General features: G+C 65.5%; 1 protein-coding gene across 5 annotated transcripts; it reads right to left on the bottom strand.

Moving 5' to 3' along the window:
• Positions 1–1,094: 1,094 nt before the first annotated feature.
• Positions 1,095–25,376, bottom strand: CTBP1 (C-terminal binding protein 1). 5 transcript variants are annotated; one of them, XM_082391489.1, is made up of 10 exons: positions 25,155–25,374; positions 17,641–17,831; positions 16,115–16,269; positions 8,254–8,398; positions 6,775–6,981; positions 4,616–4,830; positions 3,584–3,714; positions 2,828–2,955; positions 2,218–2,335; positions 1,095–1,993 (listed from the first exon to the last, which is right to left on the bottom strand). In XM_082391489.1, exons 2-10 carry the CDS (start codon positions 17,645–17,647, stop codon positions 1,807–1,809), a joined length of 1,293 nt encoding a protein of 430 aa, XP_082247615.1. In that variant the 5' UTR covers positions 17,648–17,831; positions 25,155–25,374; the 3' UTR covers positions 1,095–1,806. The 5 variants fall into 5 exon arrangements, with proteins under 5 accessions (XP_082247615.1, XP_082247616.1, XP_082247613.1 ...); XM_082391490.1 differs by having other exon boundaries at positions 17,641–17,827; XM_082391487.1 differs by lacking the exon at positions 17,641–17,831 and having other exon boundaries at positions 25,155–25,375.

The following is a 25,376-nucleotide window of genomic DNA, read 5'->3' as shown; positions in this document are numbered from 1 at the left end:
TGAATTTAATAATTTTACTAATTTAAAGAACCAACCAGTGAATTTCTTGACACTCTACTATACATTTGTGTTGTATTTGATTAATTCCAATCTTATATTTATCATGTACATCCATCTATAATTTAAAAGTTTGTTTTTTCAGTTTTTTCTAATTGCTAAGATACATATAAATATGTCCTTATTCCAGCCTTTATATTCTTTTCTCAAATTTGTACTGCCTCTCAGTTTCCTTCTAAGTCACTACTCCACCAGCTCTCAGTTACGTGAGCTGCTTCCCAGTTTGTGCAAGTTGTACTTTCACTGTTGTTCAGGATTCCCAAGGGGGAAGAAGGGGGACCACTGAAGACAGAACAGCTGAGAACCTTCCACGATCAAGTAACGACTCAAGGGTAAGCGGCTCCAGAAGCAGAAATGAACCAAAACCCGGCGTGGACGCGAGTGGCGGGGGACGGTGGCCGCGGGGAACGTGGCAGGTGGCGAGTGTGGAGTGCGACACCGCTCCCGCCCCGGGTTCCGTGTCCACACCCAGGTGGGGACGTGGGCAAAACCGAGGCATTTTTCCCGCAAGTTTCCCGTAAGCGAGTGTTTCTAGACCGCTGCCCTCGCGGGACCCAGCGAGGAGTCCAGGGGCGAGAGGCTGAGGGGCCGGAGCTGGTGGGCCCGGGACCTGCTGCAGCGGGTGGCAGGAGGGACACGCCCCGTCCCCGCCCTCAGGCCCCTGTCTGGCAGCAGCTGCTGAGTAAGCGCGGCCACGCATCCCAGCCACGCGGTGCGGTCTGACCCACGGGCGCGGCGGGGCTTCCGGAGGCGGCGGTGTGACAAGGACAGAGTGGTGTCGCTGAGCACGTCCCTGCGAGCCTGGAGCCAGCGGCCTCTGCAGCCCCCAGGGGCCCGGGTCCCAGGCTGTCTGAGGGCGGAGCGTGGGGGGAGGCAGAGGCCAGCACTCAGGCCGCAGCGCCCCTCCCGTGGTGACAGCGGGCCTCACTGGGCCGTCTGTCCAGCCCCAAGGCCACCAGCGCTAGGAGAGAAGAGGACTGACCCCGCCTGTGTCCTGGTGACACGAAGCCGATAAAACAGATGCTGGACGTGCCGGCTCTTTCTGGGACTTTTATTTCTTTAAAATAATTCATACAAATGGTTACGGTCACAAACATGATTTTAACCAAAATATTGCTAGCCTACCACATCAGCAGGACGGCACCGCGCGGCCAGGCGCCGCGGCCCCGCCGCCCGGGACGGAGGCCCACGCGCTCCTCTCTGCTCCGCTAGCGACGCCGTCTTCGTTTGGAACAGGGGGGTTCATGCCAAAGTTAGGAAAGACAGCCTTTGTTTTGTTTTTCTAAATTATTCTAAAAATAAGACAAGCAGGTAGAAAAAACAATGCACCGTGTGGCGTAAAAAGAAAACGGGGAGGATTCACTGTCCTGAGAAGTTTGCCAACTGCTTGGTTCGGGATGCGATCCACACACAAAAGGGAAAACGTCTGAAGCAGACCCGCTGAGCCCTGCCTCGGGCTTCTCCTGCCGACAGCTAAGCAAACAAATCCTTTGTGATGTTCTAAAGACTGTACACAGACGGGGACATTCATGATAGAACTACTGACTTCCGCTGCTGAACGAGGACGCAAAGGACACGGCAGCGGCCGGCCCTCGGGACGGGACAACTACAGCTGACGCAGGCAGAGGGTGCCACCTCTCACCCCTGGCGCCCGGACTGTCCCGGAGGCCGTGGCCACCTGCGGCGCCGCCCCTGCACACGCCTGTCCGAGGGCTTGGCCGGTGCCCAGACTGCGGAGCTCCGCCCGGGCTACAACTGGTCACTCGCATGGTCTCTATCCGCCTCGGGCTTGACGGTTTGGCCAGGAGAAGGCGCGTGGGGTGGGTGGGACACGGGGGGCAGGCCGTGGGACAGGGACATGGCGCTGGGGACGATGCCTTCGACGGCGGCGGGGATGCCGCTGGGGGCCACGCCCACGACGCCTGGGGGGTACCTGCTGGGAGAGGAAGGAGGCAGGTGAGGCCAGCGGGGCGGGACCCCAGGCTGCTCCTGAAGGCCGCCTGCTGAGGGACGCCGTCCCACTCCCTGTGTGGCCGCCACCCAGACGGTCTCATGTCCACCAGGCCCTGAAGGTCGCCCCTGCTCGGGCGCGTAAGCCCCAACCGCCCGTGTCCACAGGGGCCGCGTGAGCACACGTCCAGGCCGAGAGCCCCCGCTCACCTGTAGGCGGCCCCGTTGAGCTCGGGGTGCACCACGGCCGGGTCCACACTGGCCCAGTGGGTGGCAGCTGCCAGGTGGTCTTTGTTCACGCAGTTCTTCAGACTGTCGGGGATCCGGCCTGGGGGAGGCCGGGGAGACGGGAGGGATGGTGCCTGCGTTAGGCGGCTGCCACCAAAGGGACCCCAGAGGCAGGGGCTCCACTGGGGACGTGGGCAGTCTCCAGACTCGCTCCCCTTAGGCACAGCGGGGTCCTGTCTGGGCAGTGTCGCCCTCAAGGCTCGGGGACCCCCAGCCCCGAGCAACTGATCTCGGCTCAGCAGTGCCCCCAACCCCATCTGCTCGGCCCGGGGATTTCAGAGAGAAGCTGACAGGGCCCAGCCCGGAAGGCTTACACGTATAAATGACTCTTTAAAAGGTGGGGGAAAAACCCCATGAGCTGGCACCCCAAGCAGAATAGCAAGCGAGCGTCACAAAGGTTGACACGAGGGCCTGGGCCGCGCTCGGCCTCCTCTTGTGTTTGGGGTCTGCCGCGCCAGGCCCTGGGTGGGTCCGTCTCCCTACCCACCCCAGCAGAAGATGCCCGTGGCCTCAGGGCCCCCGCCCGGCCCACCTGTGATGGCTCTCCGGATCTCCCGGGCCGCCTCCTCACGCATCTCAATGGAGGCCTGCTCGCTGTACCAGGCCGCGTGTGGGGTGCAGATCAGGTTGGGCGCGTCCTTCAGCGGGCCCTGGCTAAAGCTACACGGCACACAGGAGGTCAGAGGCCCCGCCCCTGCCCGGAGCCACACCCCACCCTCCGTCAGACTTGGTGGCTCCCCCTGAAAGACAAACCTGCCCACGGGCTCCTGACTCCAGTGGGGAGGGGCCTTCACTGGGGGGGGAACGCGGCCCGCCCCCCCGGCAAGCGGCTGTGAGCTCTAGACCCCAGGCCCTCCGGACACCGTTCTGTCCCGGAAGGGTGAAGACCCACCTGGAGCCGTCCTGCTGCCCCAGACGGGCATTTCGGCCATGAGGCCTCTGACGTGGCCACATGGGGGCCAGCCGCCTCGTGCCCCCGGGCACTCAGCAGGGCGCCTGGTCTGAGCCCTTCCCACCAGGCGCAGGGGACTGGGTCGTCCTGGCCCACGGCGGTGGCCTCCCCTCGCGCTGAGATTTGGCCAGGGAGGAAGGTCTGCCCAACGGGGGATCTCAGGCTCCCTTGTCCTCGGACCCTCAGTTGCCTGAGGCCGGGGCCTGGAGACCGTGCGTGGGCATTGGGGCCCCACTCCCTCGCGGCGCCGTGGCCACCGGGTCAGACGCAGGCTAGCGTGGGGCCTAAGCTGGGCGAGCGCCGTCTCGGGGACCCCAGGGCACCACCGGGAGGCACCTGAATGGCTCCGACTCGTGCACGTCCAGGGCCGCACCGCGGATCCGCCCCTCCTTCAGGGCCTGGGCCAGTGCCTTCTCGTCCACAAGGCCGCCCCGGGCCGTGTTCACCAGGAAGGCCCCTTGTCTCATCTGGGAAGACACGGGACAGTGCGGCCTGAAGACACCCCCCCGCCGGTTCAGGGAAGCGGCTGCCCCCGCTCCCAGGTGAGGGACTCCTTGTGACCCCCACTTCACCCCAACTAAGCCCACCCCGTCGTGGGGCTCAGGTGGCTGTCCATCAGCTTGGGGCTCGTGCCTGTCCGGGCCTCACTGAGTCCTCGGGGACCACACAGCTCTGATCAGCGCCCCCGGCCACGCCCTGTCCCCCAGAGGCCCAGACCCACTGGGTGAGAACCAAGGTGCCCGGCCTCACTCTCTACGGGGCTTCAGGAGCCCGGGGCAGACAGCAGTTGAGGCCCCAGGTGGGCACACAGAATGTACACGCACGCCCACCCTCACGTACACGTGCACACACGGACATGTACGTAACCACACGTGCATGTGTGCACACACACCTATGTGCACACATCAATGCAAACGGCCACCCCACTTAAATACGTGTACACACACGTGTGCGTACAAGCCCACATGCACACACACGTGTATGTAACCACACGTGCACATGTGCGCGCACACCTACGTGCACACATCAATGTAAACGGCCACCCCACACTTAAATACAGGTATACACACGTGTGTACAAGGCCACGTATACACACACACACGTGGGGGGGGCACTGTCGTCGGAACTGACCCACCCCCACGTATATACACTGTGCACGCTTGCGACACAGGCCTCTGCACACACGGGCACTTGAAAGGCCCGAAGCCGCGGTTCGGGGAAGAAAAGGCCCCGCGGGAGGGCCCGCGTGGTGGCCGGTGACCGGCAGGAGTGGCGGGCAGGCGGCGGTTTGGGCCCCGCCGCCCAGACCCCGCCGCCCCCCGGGGCCCCTGGCCGCTGTCCCGAGGGAGGTGCCGGCGGGCCGCACACCTGTTTGACGGTGAAGTCGTTGATGAGGTGGTGGTTGTGCTCGTTGAGGCCGCAGTGCAGGGTCACGCAGTCGCTGTGGAAGAGCAGGTCCTGCAGGGTGCTGACCCGCTGCAGCCCCAGCGCCCGCTCCGTGCCATCCGCCAGGTAGGGGTCGTAGAACAGCACGTTGAAGCCAAAGGCCTTGGCCCGCAGCGCCACCGCCTGCCCCACGCGACCTGGGGGGCGACAAGGTGTCACCACGGCACCTCTCCGGCCGCCCTGCCTCGGTTCCCCGTCTGCCCGGGGTGACCCTGAGACGTCTGCTCCCAGAGGCCGAGCGGCAGGACGTGCACAGGACGGGGCTTTGCAGAGAAGGGACGGGGCTCGGGGAGCTGGGGAGTGCCGACGGGGGCTCCGCGGATGCACGGGGGGCGAGGCAGGGGCTGCGGTGTCAGGACAGGCCCAGGTGCCCCGGAGGCTGAAGCCCTCTGTCCTCGGCTCCCGAGAAGACAAAGCAGGGGAGCAGCGCAGGCCAGGAGCTGGTGGGGGGAAGGCACGCCAGGGCCCTGCGCTCGGGGCCACGGGACGCCGTGGAGGCTGGTGAGACGCCAGCGCAGAGGGCCCGGGGAGGACAGGCACCCAGCGGTCCTGCCGACCAGCCACAGTGCCAGCGCCCCGGAGCAGTCACTCACACTGCCCGCTGGGCGACGCTGGCACGGGAGCCCCCGCTCGGCTGGCCTCGCTTTAAGCCACTTCACCTACGCCGTCAGTCCCCAGTTCCAGGAACCAAAAGAAACCCGAAGAGGATTTTCACTTTTATGAAAAAAGGCAAAAGCGAAATTGCATTCAGTGTGTCTGGCAGGTGCCATTACAGAGCCCCTTCTGCCCCCGGGAACCGCACACCGTGTCTCAGTGTGGAGGTGCTGTGACCTTGGCCTCCACGAGCGACGTGGATCCAAAGGTCGCTGCTTCTCCCCTTTACACCACTTGGGCCACAGAAGGTTTCGGGGGACCACTCTGCTTTTGGGCAGTGGGGAACCAGAACAGAGGCTCTCGGAGTCCCGAGGGGCGCGGGGAGGGCCGGAGCAGATGACCAAGGGCCGTGGTCCCCGGGGCCGCCGGGCGCTGGCTGAGATGCAGCCTCCGGGGCGTCCCCACCCCACTGAGTGTGTTGACCAACACCGCCTAGAGGTGGCCGCCCCAAGTCCACTTGGCCAGGCACACCCAGCTCCTCCTCCCCACCGGCCCCCCGGCCTTGCTCCTTCCTCCCGTCCTTCATCACGCCGCATGGGCCAGGCCATCCCTGCCCCCGGACTGGCTGAGGGCGCTGGGGGCCTAGGTGCCGGGAGCAGGGCGCTCACAGGGCTACGGGGCTCTGGCCAGCCCTGGCGTCTGCGTGTGCACAGCCAGCAGGACAGCGAGTCGTGTTGGGGAGGGACACCCCTGTGTCCCACGGACGCCCACGACCCTGACCCCCTGCACTAATGCAGGCGCGTCTCTGCCCTGCAATTCCCCCACAGCTGCATGAGGCGGTGCCTTTGCCGTAGAGAACCTTGGTGAGACAGCTGATGGGGCCGCAGGGAGCTACGGTCCCGCCCATGCTGGGTGGCCCAGGTGGACCAGCGCAGGCCCCTCCCACCACACTGCCCTCCCCTGCTTCCCCAACCCCTAAGGCCCGCACCACCCCGGCACCTCTGCCCCCCGGACCCTGCCTGCCGCCCCACGTCTCCGTTCCCTGGTTGGCTGTCTGAGTGCCAGGGGCCCAGGGCTGGCCCGGGACACCGGCCTGCAGGGCGTGCGAGCGAGCGGGCGAGTGGCGTGGGCGGCCTCCGTCCACCCAGAGCACGGCCCAGGGCAGCCTGCCCGGCCATCACCCGAAGGCCTTGTGCGCTCAGCTGCGGGGTAGGGGAACGGCAGAGTGAGCACGCGTGAGTGTGCGTGACCACACGAGCACGTGTGACCCCAGGAGCACCTGTTTAACACCTGTGTGCGTGCGCGGGCCCCACTAGGTGCTCCCGGGGCAGATAAGGGCCAGCGCAGTCTCTGGGGCAAAGGCCCCTCAACCCTGCGCTGCCCCCTGGCTGGGCAGCCATGCCAGGTGGGGGCACCTGCCAGCAGCACAGCGCAGCCCCAGCCTCAGGGTCCACAGAGCCTGTGCACGGGGGCAAAAGCCATCGCACCTAGTCCGATGATGCCCAAGGTCTCCCCGCGGATCCTGGCGGCTCCAGAAGCCACCTCTCGGATCTGCTCAACACTCTGGACCCGCGTGCCTTCCCGTAGCGCCTGGTGCAGCCACGTGGTCCTGCGGTACAGGTTGAGGATGTGGCACATGGTGGAGTCGGCGGTCTCCTCCACGGACGCGGCCGGCACGTTGCAGACGGCGATGCCTGAGGACACGAGACATGTGGGGCAGTCACTAGAACGGTCCTGGTCTCACCTGGGACAGGCCGGCGGACACGTCCCTGCCCCAGGATGCTAGGAGACAAATGCAGGTCACCTGCCCCGTGCCGCGTGGGAAAGCCACCCATGGGTCCCGTGGGCAGACAGGGTGGGGGACAGGAAGAGAGGCCGCCTGGGCGGATGCCCACACCTGCTTCTGCCCCTCCTGGACCACCTGCCACTGGACCTTCTGGAAAGGGATCTTGGCCAGGCCACACCTCCCCAGGCCCTGCCCTCCCCACCCCCTCACCAGCTCGGCTTGAGACAAAACCTAAGACGGGATCAGGAGGTCATGCAGGGGAGGCTGAGCGAGAACAGAGCTGGAGGCCCCGTCAGACTCGGGAGCAAGGCTGCCGCCGGACAGGACCAGGCCGTGCGCAGGTCTGGCAGGGATGACCGCACGGCACGCCCCAGACTGTCCCTGGACGAAGGACGGAGCCCCAGCCCGTGTAATCGCGAGGCAATGAGGACCCGCCCCGCGAACAGGGACGAGGCCCGGAGGACGTCCTGGCTCGAAAATTGCCCAGACCGCAGCCTGACACTGCGGTGCCTTCCTGGGGACAGGTGATAGCGGGGTGAGAGAGCTGGGCTGGCAGAGCAGAATGAACCCTGGGACGCGTGGCAGCCGACAGCGGGGGCCGTTTTCACGCTGCAGGTCTGAGGCCGCCGTCGGTGACCAGGGGCCGTGGCCGGGTGTGTCCTCACCTGCCCTTAAGCCGTGACCAACACAAACAAAGGATAAGGAGAGACTAGACCAGAACGTCACAAGAGGCGGAAGACTGTACCTGGAGGAGCACGCTGAGGTCTGTTTCCGTGAGTGTGAGCCACACACCTGTGTGTACACACTCCCACGTGTCCTACGTCACCACACAAACCAAGGCTCGTGCACAGGGCTGCGCAAACCCCGACACGGATGTGCTGGCCGCCCCCCCGGGCTGACGTCCCTCCCCCACGGTCCCCAGGAGGCAGTGCGGCAGGGCGGCGGACACGCCGCCCACAATGGCCAGGCTTTCTGAGGGCCGCTGCTGCCACCCTGCGCCTGCCTGAGGGGAGCTGGCGTGGGGCCCACACGCTGCCGGCCCCCAGGCCACCCCCGGACAGGCAGGCAGCTGCAGCGGGACTCTCCTCTTCCCGGTAAAACCAACGGACAAAATGTGATGAGATCGCGCCAAGGGAGCAGTGCACAAAGTTGCAGAGAGAAGAATCCAAGACCGTCCTACCTAAGTCCCCAGCTGACTTGATGTCGATGTTGTCAAAGCCGCTGCCGATCCGGACGATTATCCGAAGGGCCTTGAACTTCTCCAGGTCCTCCCTGGTCAGCGTGATGGTGTGATACATCAGCGCCCCAACGGCCTCGTTCAGCACCTGCAGTGAAGGAGGCACGTGAGCCGCTGCCGCTGCGGGAGAAGCCACGCGGGCACTGCCCCCAAGTGCGGCCCCCGCTAGGCGAGTCCCAGGGCTCCGGCAGGGTCCCACCCGAGCAGCCTTCTCTCCGGTGCGCATGGCGGGTCCTCTCGGGGCGGAAGCTGCCCAATCCCCGTGTGAGCGGTCTGCAGTGACCCGAGTGTGACGGATCAGCAAACTCGTGAAGCACACCGCGGGTCCCTGCCCCGCTTGACACGGGGGACAGCGCTCTGCCTGCCTGACGCAGGGGGGTGCGCGGGGGCTGCCTTCTCCTTGGGCACCAGACGCTACGATAGACGGGAAACGCCGGGCGCGGGGAGGACCCGGCACACCTGAAACCTCCAGACCCTGCCGATAGGGTGAGAAGCCAGCGGCCACCTTGACAGACCGCTCGCAGAACAGGAGCAGCCGCAAGGCCGCAACGCGCTCGGAGCGGCGGATAAGTCCCCGGGGGCAGTGAACGTGCTGCAGTGAGCAGGGCACCCCTTTCAGACGGGGAGGGGGCTGACGTGCCGACCCCCACCGCCACTGCGCACAAGGCCAGGCCTCCAGGTCAGCCTGCACGGCCCCGGGTTGGAGGGTCACTCCCCCAGGGAGAGGCAGGGGGCAGCCGCTGCCCCTGCGCACCGTCCACGGCACCGCAGACCCGGGGGGCCGCCTCCCCCCGCCCCGCCACTGGGAGGGCTGTCAAGGGCGCGTCAAGGTGGGGCACGCGCTCCGGGCGCGCTTGCGCCTGAGGTGGGCCTCGCCAGCTGCAGCCCCCAGGAGGGGCCCGCCGGCTCTGTCTCTGCACCCTTCGGAGCGTGGCCGGGGCCGTCGTCCCCAAGTGCGGGACTCCAGGACACCTGGGGGCGGCCCGCGTGTCTCGGCGAGTCTGTTCCAGGTGAGGCCCACGCGGGCAGGTTGGTGCCAAGCGCACAGACCTCCCCGTGGGCGAGGTCCACCCACCATCGTGCCCCACGCAGAGCCCCGCCCCCCACCCGCCAGCTTAAGTCCATGAGCTCTGCCAGCGCCGGGCCCACCCACGTGCGACGCACCTCGCTCCTGGGGGGTGGGGGTGGGGGTGGGGGCGGGGAGCGCGGGTCGAGGAGGGCGGGGCCACAGCCCAGGACCGAGAGCCGGGTCCGCACCGGGACGCAGTCTGGCCAAGGCCAGGGACGTGTGATCTGCCATCTCTGGGCCCAAGGGCAGGGGCTGCGGAGCGGGCCCACCCCGTTCCAACACATCATGTAATTCAAAACCTGCCATACTTGGGGACGAGGTTTATTCCTCCCTAACGGGACGTCATAATCAATGACGTCTCAAATTCAGTGAAACAGAGTCCACTGGGAACCTGTGGTGATGTGTCTGCGGCCCTCTCTGGACCGAGCTTCCAGGGCTGACCCTGGGTGCCCCGGGGCGACAGAGGCTGCTGGACCACAAGGGGCCGCATGCGAGCTGAGGAAGCAGCTGGCCCGTGGCTGATGGCGTAAGCAGAGTGGAGTGGGCTCTGAGCGTGGGGCGCAGGGCAGGGGACTGCAGCCTCGGGGAGACCGCTAACGGCCCCGGGCTCGCCCCTTCTACGATGACTGAGCCCTGGTCCCAGCCGGACACACGGCCACCCGGAACGCAGTTTCCTCTGAGGCTGGCCTGGCCTCCCTTCCCCTCCTGCTGCCTGAGGCGGCCTGGAGGACACGGCCACAGGGGACCTCACAGAAAGGACCAAGGCAAGGACAGCTGGGCAGCAGGGCAGAGGGGTCCTGGGTTCCTGATCCTGCAAGGAAGGGACGGGGTGCTGCCAGCCCTGCTCTGGCCCCAGCTCGGAAGATCTAGGAATCTCAGCTCCGGGAGCGGGAGCTGCCAGCGGGCGCGTGAATGGGCCGGCTGCATCATGCCCGAGTCCTGACAGCTTCCCCGGCCTCCTGGGAGGGCCAGAGACGCAGGCGCTGACTTCCGGTGCCATGACTCAACGGGACCCGGTGTGGACGGGGTGAGGCCCGGCGTGTGACAGCAGAGCGACAGCAGAGGGGATTAACCGAGAGCACATGGGGAGGGTGGGCAGGAAGAGACAGGGCAGTGGACATGGCGAAGGCCACGGGGAGGTGCAGGGGAGAGGGGAGGCCCCTCTGGCCGCCCTGTGCTGTGCGGACAAGAGCTGGTGAGGAGGGCCCCCGGGGGCAGGCGGGCAGGAGCTGGGGGGCAGGCTGCACGTAGACAGAGATCTGTCGGTGCCCACGGTGTCCGGCACGGCTGGGTGCTAGAACCAGAGAGATGGACACGTCCCTGCCAGCATTGGGAGGCGCAGCCCCGGACGCAGAGGCAGGTGGATGGGCTGGACGCCTGCGGGGCCCTCGGCTACAACGGGCGTGCGGATGGGCTGTGGGCGGGCGGGACGGGGCAGGTGGTCCTCGTGGCTCAGGCGCATGCGCAGGGGCAGCTTTTTTCCTGAGCATCGCACCCAGCTGTGGTCCTTAAGTGTCCCGGGCTGCACTTCTAAGCAGGGATGGCCCACGATGGTCTGAACGTTTCTAAATCTGGAGAGACTGTGTGGCTTCCAGCGCCAGCTGTGCTGCAGCAAAAACCCACGTGTTTGCTTGTTTCCTTGAGGTGAGAAGGGAGCGGATCCCTGCAAACCCCCTGCAGGCTCCAGGCCTGCTGCCACTGCCCGTCAGCACCGACCGCCCAGCACCAGGCATTCCCAACTGCCAAATGCTCCGTGTGGCGCACGCAGGCTGGAACCGTTACTGTAGCTTTCATTTGCATTTCTGGGTGTGGCTCAGTCACCAGGTGCGTTTCTGGGTAAATTACTTTTTCCACGCCGGGCCCTTTTTCTACTGAGCATCTCTCGAATCCCAGGGTACCAGGCGAAGTGTCCTCAGAGGGGAGCCCGGGCTCCTCTCAGAGCAGCGCCCACCCTGTACCGGCTACAGGATGAGACCACTGCAGGGGCACCACACTGCCCTGTCCAGACTCCAGGTCCATGCTCCTGCTGGCTCCTCATGACCCCTTCCCTGGTTGCACAGTGGCCGTGACACCCCGGGTATGGCGCCGACCTCCCAGCGTCCACTCCTGCCAGCCTCTACCTGCCGGGTACCCAGCTAGTCGCTGACCTGGTGTCCTCAGGTCCACGGGGGCAACGCGGCCCACCTGGCCAGGCGCTCAGAGCAGAGGGCCTGAGGGGTACTCACTGGGCACCACACCAGAGGCAGGCCCCCGGTCAGGGCACCTCCTCGCCCCGAGTGTCCCCTCCCAGCATCTCACACACACACACACACACACACACACCCTCAGTGACTTCTTATCTTTCCAGATGGGCGTCTTCTGTGGGATTTCCCGATGACAGATGGCCCAGGCGGAGGGACAGCGGGCTGAAGACCGCAGACCAGATTCTCACAGGCCTGCCGGAGCCCCACCCAGCCCTGCGAGCTGACGGCCCGGCTGCCCCTGGGTGTCTGTGAGTCCCTGGGGGGGGGGCAGTGTCACCTGCTCCGCGGTCGCTATTTTGTCCACACACCCCCTCGCTCGCCCACTGTCTACTGGGATTTGTCCTTTTCCTGTTGGTTGAGAAGTCTGAGTATTTCAGCTGTTCACCCCCCGACTGTTAACACACACTGCGGGCACGTCTCCTTCGCCCCCCTACTTTCCTGTTTTGTGTGATTTCTCTTGCAGGGAGATTGTTTTGATTGCCTTGTACTCAGATGACCCCTCCTTTCCACGCCGTGCTTTCTGCAGAACTGCCCACGTTTGGTTCTGTCCTGACCAGGGGCGAACACGCTCCCTGCAGACGCCCCTCTCACTCTTGGTGACGGCGGGTGTGCACGAGGGCACCGGCCAGCGTCCCCAGGGCTCGTGGGCTGACCAGTCATTTCCGCCTCCAGGGTCCTCAGGTCCCACCGACCGGGAGCCACCCCACCACTGGCTACAGTGCCTGTTACTGCGTTTTCCCCGGATTTTATTTCATGTCTTACCCGGCCTCGGCGCATCCCTCCTGGGACTGGGCGTTTCACTCCAAAGGCCCCTGCTGGTGCCCTTGGAACCCCAGGCGCGTCCCGCGTCTCTCCCACCCTGGCCCAGCCCCTCAACGGGACCCCAGGTCTTCCTTTTCCACGGCTGCCCCCACCTCACGGGCACCTGACTTTGTCTGAGGAGCTTCAGAGAGAGCGGCAGGGGGGAGAAATGCCTGCGCCGGCCCCGCGTGTGGGCGCGTGAGCGAGCCTGGTAAAACCCCTCCTCTCAGGAGCTTTGATGCGCCCAGCTGGGGCCACTCTGGCTCTTGTCCCCTGCCCCGGCGCTGGTGAACTCTGGATCCTGAACGGCAGGGCCTCCCGGGCCCCCGACGCTCGTCCTGGGTCTGCGGCAGGAGCGCGGGAGCCGCCGTCCAGCTTTGGTTGTTTTCCTTGTGTGGTGGCGAAAACGTCAGTCTCTCCTCCTTAACGCTCAAATAACGTCGGACGGACGTCCAACCAGCTGTGAGGAGGCAGAAACCCCTGATCAGATGTGACACGTAAGACAGGCTGATATTTCCCTTCTAGGCCAAAGCCTGCAGCCACGTGGTCCATGGACCCCATGTCAGCTCCAGAGCCATCGGGGTCCTGGGCTCCTGACTTGCTGCCCCGCCATTCCCAGGCTCCCCTGGCTCCACATGGCTTCCTTCTGTGGTCTGGGTGGCTGCCCAGGCTCCAGCCATCACATCTGGTTTCCAGCCAGCAGAAAGAGGGAAGGTGGCTCTGCACACAAAGGCTGCTGTCCTCTCCCTGGCTGGACTTAGTCATTTGGCCACCCCTGGCAGCAAAGAGGGAGGAAGGAAGTGCTTGTCCAGGATGGGAAACATGAGGCTCCTGAGAGCGGCTGCACTGGCCAGCTGGGCATGGCACCCCTGGGGAGTTTGCGAATCTCTCCTCGTTCCTCGTCGCTTCCGTCTTTCCTCTGGGCTTCCCTTGACTGCATCTTCTGAGCTTCCTATTCAAGTTTAAACCTTCCACTCCCGTCCAGTCTCCAGGGGCGCCCTCTGGTTCTCCTGTGATTCCTTTCTCGCCGCGTCCTGCTCGGTGTACAGTCAGGCGCTACCTCAGCTCTAAGGACACCAATTACATAGTCCGAACGTCTCTTCTGTCAGGAGCATAAAATTCTGTCCCCAGGACACTTTTTCTACCTGTTCTCCTCTGGCAGGCAAGGCCTTGCCTGTGGCTTCCCGTGGGTGTCAGGAGGCATAGGGCTCGGGGGGGGGGGGAAACGCCGCCTGCCCGTCGGGTGGGGCTCTGAGGGCCCTATCCCCCTCCCCAGGGGTCTGTCAACTTGTTTATTTGGGTTTTTGGTTTTTTTAAAAAAATTTTATTTATTTATTTATTTATTTATGGCTGTGTTGGGCCTGCGTTTCTGTGCGAGGGCTTTCTCCAGTTGCGGCGAGCGGGGGCCACTCTTCATCGCGGTGCGCGGGCCTCTCACTATCGCGGCCTCTCCCGTTGCGGAGCACAGGCTCCAGACGCGCAGGCTCAGTAGTTGTGGCTCACGGGCCTAGTCGCTCCGCGGCATGTGGGATCTTCCCAGACCAGGGCTCGAACCCGTGTCCCCTGCATTGGCAGGCAGACTCTCAACCACTGCGCCACCAGGGAAGCCCTGGGTTTTATATTAACTTGTTGAAATAGTTTTGGTAAGTTACAGTTCTGGAAAAAAACACGTTTTGTCTTAGTTTTCAAATTTACTGGCAAAACTTGTTTTAGTACTGCTTATAATTTTTAAAAATTTCTCTCGGTATGTCTCTTTTTCATTCCACTACTGGTTTTTTAAAAAGTATCATTTTAGTTGGAAACAGTTTAAGATTCACAAGAAGTTGCCAACGAGAGGGATCCCGTGTCCCCTGGCCCGGCCGCTGTGGTGGGCAATGAGCTCGTGCCCGGTGAGGTCCATCTGTGCACCCAAGTCCCCTTGGCCGTCTTGTCCTTGCTCGTGTGTGCTGTTCGGTGTAACTTTACTGTGAGTCTGTTCGAGTAGCCGCCTCACAACAGGACACAGAATGCAGGACTGCCGTCACCACAAAGAAACACCCCCATGTTAGCAGCACCTGAACCCGGCACCTCCGTCTCCTTCGCTGTCCCCGTCATGGTGGCTGGCCAGAGTGACAATGCACGTGACCCTCACGAGCTGGCTGCTCTGGCCCGGCCGACGCCGATGCTCGTGGCTCATCCTTCCTTCTCTTGCCCAGTGGGGCTCCTCGGTACCCGTGCCCTGGCTGAAGGCCACCTGGTTCCCTCTGGCTCCGGCCACGAGGAACAAAGCTGCTGGGGGGCTCGTGGGCAGGTTTCTGTGTGGACGCGTGTTTTGCTTCTCTGGGAGAAATACCAGCGCTGCGACGGCCAGGCAGGTGGCCCGAGCCTGCTCGGCTGTGGGAAACCGCCGGCCCCAGTTCCCGGAGGGGCCGCCCGGGCGTGCACGCTGCCGCACTTTTCTCACCCGCTTATTGCTGCCTTCCCTTGGCTCTGGACCATCGTCAGCCTTTTTCTCATCAAATTTCGCTCGTGGCCCATCCCCTCCCCTCGTTCCCTGAGATTTCTGTCGGAGACTGGCTCCCCACCGTGGCCCCCTCACCCCAAGCCTCCATCCTGCCACTGACCCGAGTGGCTGGCGAGTCTGCCCAGTGAGTTCTCACTTTCAGCTTTGCTCTGTTTCAGCTCCTAGATCTTCTAAAAACTCCCCCGAAGCCTGCCGTCGTCACGTCTTCTGCGCTCGGCTCCTTCTGAAGTGCTCAGGCTTGGTTTTCACGTGGTGGTTGTAGCAGCAGACACCCGCCCCCGGCCCCGTGGGCCCCTCTAGTCCTTTGTCTCTGCTGGTTTTCGCTCAGTTCTTTCTTCTCCTACTATCTTGTTATCTTCGACTGTGCGATGAACATTGTGCTAGGAGGTGATCTGCAGAAACAACTTGGGGCCCAGGCCTACGGTCTCTTCCCGTAAGTGTACTGTTCTCCCTTGTTTCTGCCAGCCACCTGAGCATAGGGCACAGGGTTGCCTATAATCCAAGTTCAAGGCTTGATGTGGACGTTGCTGGGCCGGTTGGTGGACAGGTGAGGGTGCATCTGGTTCCAGCTCGTCCTTTCTCCAAGGGTCCAGCCCAGAGCCAGGGTCCAGCAGGGCTCCAACCTCACCGGCCCACGAGGCTGCCAAAGCTGCCCCGGCCTCTCAGCCGCCTCTTCCAGCACAGCCGATGCCCCAGCCCGGCGGGCACGACCTGTGCACCCCTGTGGCATCTGCGCCTCTCCTGACCCTGTTGGCTCTCCGAAGCACCTAGGTTTTATAAACCTTGGCCCAGCTTCCTCAGCTGACTCAGGGGAAAGGTGGTTCTGAAGCACCCGGTTGGCTGTGACTACAGACAGAAACCAGATGAACATACTTCCGGTCCCAGGGCGCCCGAGAGCTGCAAACCGCGTGGCACAGGCTCGGGGTGTCCTGGCGACCGCCGTGGCCTGAGTCATCCGGTGACGGAGATGCAGGCTGCCCGCCCCCAGCACCGTCCACTGCAGCCACATCCCCAAATGCCACTTTCTGGGAAAGAACTGGTTGTAATGGAGACGTCCCACCCCCGCCTCCCGGCCGGCCAGGTGGTAAAGGCAGCTCCGCACCTGCCCACTCCGGCAGGAACCCTGGGACGCCTGCCTCAGCGCTGGCGAGGCCACGGCTCCCCGCCTCCCCGCCCCGCCCGTGGTACCTTCTCGTGGATCTCCTGTGTGGACTGTGCGTCACAGAAGGCCACTGTGGCCACGTCCTTCAGGATGGGCATCTCCACCGTGCAGTCCCGGCCGTCCAGCAGTGCCACCAGGGGCCGGGGGTGCAGGGGCCCGTTCATGATCGGAGGTCGGACGCCTGCAACGACAGGGCCGGACGCTCAGCTTCCCGCGGCAGCACGGCCCCCGCGGAAACCTCAGCCCACCCCAAGGGCTTCCAACTCTACGTGTCCAGCCACCAGGATCTTTGTCAAAAATACGTTAAAAATCAGGAAGGAAAACGCACTGGTGTTTGCCACGGCTCACTGCCGCCTGAGTGGACACCGACGGTGGTGACTACCCCCCCCCACCCCCGGATCAGGACCTCAGGGGTGCAGAGCCCCAGGCAGCCCCGCGCTCCAGCTGGCGGCCAGACACGCGGGTTGGAACGACGGGCTCGGGGACGCACCCGATGTTTCTCTTCCACTCGACGCTGTGGTGTTGCCACCCAAAAACCCGACAGGGACCCACCCGGCACCAGCCTCGCCTCTGCTTGTAGGTTTGAGGAGCAGGAAACAGCGCAAAGGTAGAAGAGGGTTAAAACACCAGAAAAAGGCCAGAACCCCTCACCTTCCCAAAACGAGACAGCAAAGAATTATTAAAAACTCGCTCCTTCCACACGAGGCCCAGGTGGAGACGGGAGGGCTTCACAGGTGACACGCGAGACAGCGGTGGCTGCATCGGCCCACCCCCTCACCACGGCCCCGCCAGGCTTGCCCTGGGACGTGGCAGCCGGCGCGCGGGGCGCAGGACGAGAACCGGGAGCGGCCCGCCAGTGCCCACCACTCCCGAGAGCGCACGGCCGTCAGGACCGGCGGCAAAGGCGCCAGGACCGCCGGGAGGGCTCCTGGCCTGGGGTCCAAAGGCTAGGGCCACTCTGGTCACCTCCCCCCGCATCATGAGCAGAGCGTCCGGGCCCCCTCTGTCTGTGGTGCGACGGCAGGAGCCCTGTGCAGACGGTGCCCTGGTCTCTCCAGCTCCACTGGGAGAACAGCGCCGTGTCACTTAAAGACATTACTCATTTCAGCGTGTGACAAACACCCGCTCCCGGCCTCACTCAGCCTGAACTCTGCCCAACATCGATCCACGCGACCGCAAGAAACCGAGCCCTCCGGGTCTGCGAAGGTGTCTTAGCTGAAAGGTGCCTGCAGAGCCTTGTCTGGAGCGCCCAGCGGTCAGAGAGGACGGGCACCCCCCACGGAGGACACCGCGACCGGGAGGGCGCCCCACCGCGAGTCCACGGGAACATCCAGAGAAACCCCGCGCCGACCCGCGGCCTGGCCGGGCACCCCTCCCTCGAGACCCTCGACAGAAGCAAACCCCACGGCAAATGTGGGGCCCGGGCGACGCGCCCGCTGGGGACGTCCCTGTCCTAACCCCGCCACGCGCAGGGAGCCCGGAGGCAGCTCCTTCTCCGCGGCCGCGGGGACACCGGCCTCGGGCAGCCTCACTCTCCCGAGCCCCGACCAACCTGACATCTCTTAATATGGGCTCGGCTTCCACGACCATGAATCCGACTGTTCAAAGCGTCTATCTTCAGAACCCCTGCGGAACTGCGTCCTGTCACTGGATCCTCATCCCACGTCTTTAATTGTCTCGAACCAAAGCTCCTAGGCTCCCGTCCACGGCGACCACTGAAGCCCACGCCGGGTCAAAGTCTGACTAAAAATTAAACACAAGAGACACGTTAAACACCACTGAGGGTCAACTAGACTCACGAACCTCAGGTCCGTGGAGGAGGGGCTTCCCTGCACCTTGACCCCAGGCCCGTGGCTGCCGGGCCGGGACCTACCTGGAATCAGGCCCGGCCCTGCGTGGGAGTGACCGGCGGGGCCACGGCTCGGACGCAGAGGCAAGAGGCTCACCCCGAAGGTCGCCGCCACGTGCCCGGGACCCCGCCCGGATGCCACCAAGTGCACCAGCTGGGAGGCCTGGCGACAGGACAGCCCAGGGAGCGGGCTGTGGCCAGTTCCGCAAGCTCCTATCTCATGGGGCCCGTCGCTTCCTGAGTCCACGACGGGGCAAGGAGACTGGACTTCCGACAGGCCGCTGGGGGAAAGGGCCCTGGGACACAGACCCCGACCTGGACGCTTCCTGCATCCCAGCTGCGGGCCCCGCGGGCGGTGTCCCGGGGCCGGGGCTAGATTCAGGTGCAGTCCCTCCCCAGAGAGCTGCCCAGCCCTTCCCGGGGGGCAGGACGACCCGGTCATGACCCAAACCTCGGGCGCACCCGAGCCCTCCCTGATCCGGCTCAACTGCGGGGACTGGCCAGCCGCTCCTGAAAAGCTCCAGCCAGCCAGGCACAGCCCACGACCCCAGGACACGGGCGGCAGGGCCAGGGGGCAGCCTGCAGCCACGGGCCGTCCGCGGCCCTCAGTGCCTGCCACCGGTGGGTGTCCAGCACCCGAACTGACCTCACTGCCGGCTCCCAGGCGGCCTCGGCCCCCTCAGCCCCACGCGGCCACGTGCGCCGAGGCCCCCCACGGTCCCACAGGTAGGGGCATGACGCCCCGGCCCAGGTCCCCGTCCCGCCGCACCAGCTCCGCCTCCCGGGCCACGCAGCGTGGACAGCAGCCCCGCCGCGAAGGGGCTCCGTGCCCGAGGGGCCGCGCTACCAGAGCTCCCGCAACTCGCGCCGGGCCCCCCCCCCGCCCATGCAGCCACGCTCCTCTCCGGAATCACCAAGCACGAGGAATCGGAACGCTTCCACGCTGCAAACCGCGGACGCTCCTTTGATCTAACTTTCTCCGGTGAAAAACGTACTCAACGAGCCGTAGGCAGCAGGTGTCACCCCACACCCCAGACACGCCCCGGGGGCGGCCCCAGGACAGGACGACACCCCCAGAACCTCAGGGAGCCTCAGTGCCGGTCCTTAGGCCCCCGTCTCACTCCAGGCCGACCTGGAGGCCAGCCTCACCCTCCTACCCTGATCCTCACAAGAGGGGCTCGGGGACAGCAACGGGGGTGGGGTGCCCGGGCCGGGCGGCAAGGACGCTGGCCTCGCTCGGGGTCTCGCTGGCTCTGGGGCCCCAGCCTCGCTCCCGCTGACCGACCACACCGCAGCCGGGGTGGGTGCTGCCGACCGCGAGTGGGCCCCCCCGCCGTGGCCCCGACTGGGCAGAGGCAGGAGAGCGAGCTCCAGGACCTCAAACACCTGCAACCCAGGTCCCACTGATGCCATCGTCTCTTCCAAAGTTGGCCCCAAACTCATTCCAAACTGCAGCGGCAGCACCGGGCAAAGCACCCCAGTAGTCACCTCCGCACGGCCGAGTCAGGCCGACCCGGGTGCCCTGCCCTCCTACCCGAGGGTCCCCGGGAACCACATGTGAGGAGATCAGTGTGTGCAGGTGAGGGAGACCCCGGACGAGTAACAGCCGGCCGTCTGGTCACGAGGCTTTCTTCAGTCCCCTCCCTAAACCCTGGAGGAACCAGGGCCAGCTGCACCGGGAAGCAGGGCAGCGCCCAGCCGGGCCTTCCCTGGCTCACTCGCGGTCCCATCCGTCAGCAGCGTCCCTACATGCCCGCTACATGCCGACGGCCAAGACGGTTCCCTGTCCCCCGAAGGCCCGGGGCTCACGCGCCTCAAGTGCGGCCCAGTACTGCGTCTTCCCAGCCCTGGTGAAACAACCTGGACCCCTGGGCTCTCCCGTGTCCACCGCCCACCAATCCTTTTGTGAAAATGGTCTCAAAAGGAAGCTTTGCTTTGCCAATGCTGAGCAGCCTAAAAGGAGCCAGGTGCATCCCCGCTAGCCCATGGGGGTGGTGGGCGCCCGCCCAGAGGAGCGGCTGGCGGGCCTCGGGCCTCGGAGGCCAGCCTGGACAGACGGAGGGCCCTGGGCAGGTCTCAGGCCCAACGTGCAGACGGGAGGCGACCTCTGCTGGGCACTGCAGACAGACAGGGTGAGTCTGGCTCTCCCCTCCCCGGCCCCAGTGCCCTGTGCGCAGGACGGCAGCGTCCAGCAGTGGCCGAGACACAGGGATTCAACCGTCCAATTGTGCTTGAAATAACAGCAAGACCACAGTCGCAAGAAGCTTCTGGGCTCGTGCTGGGGACGCTCACGGGTGAAAACGCTAAGCTGCACCTTGTTTCTAGAAATAAACCAAACAGAAGCCCCGTAAGTGACTTCACTACTCAAGACACCGATGGGAGAGCCCCTGGACGCACAGGGCAGCAGGGGGTGCGCTGAAGGGTTGACAAGGTCAGGCCAGGGGAGGGGAAGGTCATGGTCAAGCCCAAAGCAGGCCAGCAGGTAGCCCCAGGGACCTCAGGGCCACCAAGCCACCTCCTACAGCCACCGCTACCCCAAACACCCTGCACAGGAACCTACAGGAGGCCTTCTGCCCTCCGGGGGAACAGCCCCGTGTTTAAAGAGTGAAGGATGGGTGGAGAGAGCAAGGCCCGTGGCCAGCAGGCGTGGACCCTGGGGGTGGCACGCAGGCCATGTCCCACGCGCCCGGTGGGTGCAGTGCCGCCAGCCTGGCCCCCCCACCCTGTGCTGACTGGACGAGTCTCAGAGGCTCCTGCCCTCTACTCACCCGCCTGTCTCTTGGGAGCCACAAGGGTGTGCACCCCTCCCCCACCAGGTGAGCCAGGGGCTCGGTTCGTGGTCGGGGGCATGGCAGGGATGGGGTCTTGGCCGGAAGCCCCCCGGCCAGATTCCAGACACCCCTGCCCCTCCCCCTTACCAGAAACTGGACCCCATCTGGGAGGGTGGGACACAGGGCCGGCTCCTTGCAAAGAAACTCTGGGGACCAGATACGACAGGGACGGCCCCAGCCCCTTGGTGGCCTCTGAGACCGTGGCGAGGGGCCGCCCTGGGGAGCGGGTGGCTGGCAGCCAGGACACCTGTCAGGGCGGAGCCTCTGTCCCCTCAGCGATGGCACAGCCAGGGAGCAGACGGGTCATCTCCCGGTGGCGTGAGGCTGGCCCCAGGTTCCCGGGTGTCCAGACGCCCTCCCTGGTCAGCCCCAGACCCGGGGCTCTGGGCGCAGGAGGGCCCGTCCCGTCCTCACGCGGGCCCCTCTCCAGCACGCCCCGCGCTCCCCGCACCTGCTCACCACGCGGAAGTGCTGGCGGGGTGAGTGTGCCTGCCGGGGGCCACAGCCCTGCACTTCCAACACGTGACACTCCCAGGCTCCCTTCTCCTCCGGGCCTCACCTCCGCCCACCACCCCCGCTTCCCTGCTCCCCTCCCGCCCGCCTGGTTTCTGCTCAGGGATGGACGTGGTGCCACTGGGGCCCTACGGCCAGAACACGAGCTCTGCCAGGACGGGCTTCCGGGGGCACCCGGCCAGCACGTGGGGAGGGAGGGATTTCTGACGACCAGCCTGACGCACAGACGGCTCTATCCCACGTCACAGAGGCGCCAGGTGCCCGCCATGGGGAGAGGCAGTGCGTGCCCGCATCCCAGCGGCTCAGTAAAGGGGGGAGGGGAACGCAGGGGCCAGCGCGGCTGCTGAGAGAGGAAGCCCGTGCCAAGAGCTGGCAGCGCCGCGGCCCTGGGCTGCCCCGGCTCCCGGGCAAACGCGGGGAGCGGGCGGTGGCCAGACCTGCGGGGCCGAAGTGGACGTCCCTGCCAGCCGCCGCCCAGCTCGGGCCCAACAGGAGGGCGCTCGATGAAGGCCCGGCAGACGGCTGTCCTAACACCCCACCCAGACCCTAGGACCGGTAGATGGTTCCCTTGAGCCGTGCCACGCAGCAGCAAGAGGAGACGGCGGAACGGGAGGGAACAAGAGGGGACAGGAAAGGACGAAAGGGGACTTGGGCTGCGACTTGCATTCCACGCTAAGGGAAGATGCCAACGACGGGGAGCCGCACGGGGGGACGTGGACACTCCGGCACTGTCTTTGCGCTCCCTCCTGCCCAGCTCCACACACTGGCCGTGCGGCCCTCCTGCCGGGCGGCCACTCCTCCCCTCCCCACCCCCCACCACGCACCTAAGACGCGTCCTCGGCCACGGCTCCCCAGTGTGGGGCTACCCTCGGAGGGTCCAGGGGCTGCAGCTGGCACGCTCTGGGGTCACCCGAGTCGCTGAGCCCCCCAGACTGATCACAGCGCATCCCTGGTACCAGGGCCTGCAGGAAGCCTGGGCTTCCCGAGAACCCGGCCCTCGGCCACACCACGCCCTGAGCACCAGGTCAGGGTCCCGGGCCAGCTCCCACCTCCTTCTGCAGCACCGATGAGCATCTCAAGCTCAGCGCACCCAGAACTCGCCCCCAAAAGGGTCTCTGCTCCTCTCCAGCCCCAGTAACTGCCCCCCCCAACCCAGGCCCCAAACGCAGCAGCCACGGACAGGGTCTCTGGCCCCACGGCCCGTCCAACGGCCAGCCTCCCCGGGCCCACGGCGAGGGTGTGCTCTCCTCACTCCACCAGGCCTCTGGCCCGCACGCCGCAGAGCCCCAGTCACCGCAGCCGGAGCCCGTCACGCGCGCCGCTCAGCAACAGGAAAGGAAACTCCTTGGCACCACTGGCGGCCGCTGCCCCTGCCACCTCCCCACCCTCCTGCGTGAAGCCAGCCCCTCTGCCAGCACCGGCCCTCCAGCTTGACCACCAGGCATGCCCTCCGGAAAGCCACCTCCCGAGACAGGACTCTGACGACCCGAGGGCGGCCCCGCGCCTGCCCCCGCGTCACTCTTCCTGAAGAGCCAGCAGCAGCCAGCCTTCTCCAGCTCGCCCCACTGCCCCGCAGCCCAGCCGTCTGGCCGGGGTCCGCCGTGCTGCCCCAGGCCGAGTGTGGCTGGGGTGGGCGCTGAGCCCCTGCAGCCAAGGCCAGGGCGCTCCGGCAGGCAACACGTGGCCGCGTAAAAGCTCCAGCAGGACCACCGGCCAGAGTCAGCCTCAACTTCTCAACTCCTTGGAAACCAAAAGACGCCCCACACACGTGCTGGATAAAAACTGTGACAAAAAGTGAGGATGCGTCACCAAGACTTCCCCACGCGTGTTCACCTCTCACCATCTTCACTTACGCCCACGTGTGTGCATGTGTTCTGCTACCTTCGTGATACTCAGAATCCCGGAAACAAGAACATGATCCACGTCGAAAGAACGCAGGTTGGGGCGGGTTCATCGTGATGCCACCCGTAACTTAGGGAATGTCACCTTCCTACCTTCCAGAGTGATGTTTCACAGCTGCTGCGTGGAGACCCTGTCCCTCAGCCCTGCCCCCGGCCCTGTCCCTGTCCTCAGCCCTGTCCCTCCATCCCCAACGCCTGGCACACGCTCACTCATGTGATCCCACCTCTTCACACGCTCCATCCCCACTTTACAGACATGACACAGAAGGGGCCCATAACCATGCATTGGTCAGGGGCTCAGCCGGGATTTCCCCAGGGACAATTCTGTGCTCTTGGCTGCTGTGGTCACTCCCCCAGAGGCTGAGGAATGCTGCCCCATTCAAGAGTAGACAGGCTACACTGACCCACAGGGCACCCCAGATGTCCACACTGCTGGGAGCTGGCTTTCTCCTGAATATTTGCCTGTGTATGTTTTTATAGAAATAAAGTTGCTTCTCTTGAAAAGCGGGGGGGTCCTGGAGAGGTGGAGGACGCCCGCATGGGATATGACCGGCAGTCCCAGCTCTGGACCCCCTTTGTGCAAGCCAACTCTCCAGCCACCCAGAGAAGTGGAAGCTGGGTGAGGGGCTTACCCTCGTGACTACTCATCTCAGAGCACCTGGAAGAAAACCTACCCCATCCCACTTCCCGAGAGCAAACCTGTCCTAACCAACCACGAAGAAGAGCATCACCAGAAAGGGGCTGCCCGGGCCAGGTTCCCGGCTTAAGAGGCTGCCAGCTAAAGGCCGTCCTCCCGGCAAGCCCAGGGCCGGTGCACCCTTCCGGGACAGGCAGGCACCAGCCAGAGGAAGCTCCGTCCAAACCCGCGGCTCAGGTGCCATGGCAGCTCCTCCCTCCACAGGCCTCGGAGCCTGGGGCCCCGATCTGCAGGCCCAAGGGGCAGGGTGGTGGCGTTGGAAGCTGAGGGTGGGGCCCCTCCCGGGTGGGGCCCCTTCCCTGCCGACAGGATGAGCCCCTACCATGAGGAGGCCCCAGCCCGGTGGCTGGAAGCCCGAAGAAGCTGGGGCTGTGCAAGAGTGGAAAGACAGGTGGGCGTGACACGGAAGTGGCCTGACGGGGGCGTAGGGCAGCGGCTGGCAAACCAACACCACCCGTGGCGCCCCCCGCCCGGCCTGCGCCCCCCAGCCCCAGGCTCAGGGCCCCCAGAGCTACCCGGGGCACGGAGAATGCCTGTTCCTGACACCTTTCAAAACAGGAAGGGCACAAGGTGCCTGGGGACAAACAGAAGCGGGTCACACCTGTCCCGTTACTCAGGTGGAAACGGACTGAGAGAGAGACGGGCGCCCTGCCGCCACCTCTGCCGGGTGAGCGGGAACGGCGCGCCTCCCAGCTGACGCATCACTTCGGTCATTTCAAAAACGAGTAAAGATCTCAAAACGGTCATTTCATTTCAAAAACGTCATTTCAAAAACGAGTAAAGATCGCCTGCGGGAAGACCCGGCGCCGCGGACCCGCAGACAGGCCGGTTCGGGTCCGAGGCTGCGGCCCCGCACGTCCCCCGGCAGCGGTCCGAGGTCCGGCCCCGAAGGACGTGGGGTCACCGGCGCGCCCGGCCTCGCTGCAGGGCCCCGTCAACGGTGACCCGGCCAGCCCGGCCCGCAGGACGGACGGGCCGGCGGGGCTTGCGCACCGAGTGCGAGGTCCCGGCTGCGGGGGTCCCGAGGTCCCCGCGCCCCTTTGTGTCACCTGCGCGGGCGGGCGGGGCGGCGGCGCACGCGCACGCAGCAGCACGCGCACGCGCACGACGCTCCCGCGGTCCCGCCCCCCCAGCCCCGCCCACGGGCGCCGGCGCGCGGGCGCCGGCGCGCACGCGCACTCGCACACAAAGCCGGGCCCCGCGCCCGCCCCGCCCGCCCCCGCGGCCCCGCCCCGCCCCGCCCCCGCGGCCGGAAATGCGCGCGCGCGGCCTTACCGAGCGGCAGGCCCTTGTTGAGCAAGTGCGAGCTGCCCATTGAAAGGCGCGGGCGGCCGCGGGCCCCGACGAGTCCGGCGCGCTCCGCCGCGAGCCCGGCGCGTGGGGCGGCCTGGGCGCCGTCCGCTGCTCCGCCCGCTCGCCTGCGCCCGGGCGCCGCCGTGCCGAGCCGCCGCGCCGCGCCAGCAGCCGCTCCACCGGGCGGGGACAGGGCGCGCGCGC

Source organism: Balaenoptera borealis (genome assembly GCF_965194805.1).
Source record: "Balaenoptera borealis genome assembly, chromosome: 4".
NCBI classification, from domain to species: Eukaryota; Metazoa; Chordata; class Mammalia; order Artiodactyla; family Balaenopteridae; genus Balaenoptera; species Balaenoptera borealis.
This window is presented reverse-complemented; position numbering and strand designations above follow the sequence as displayed.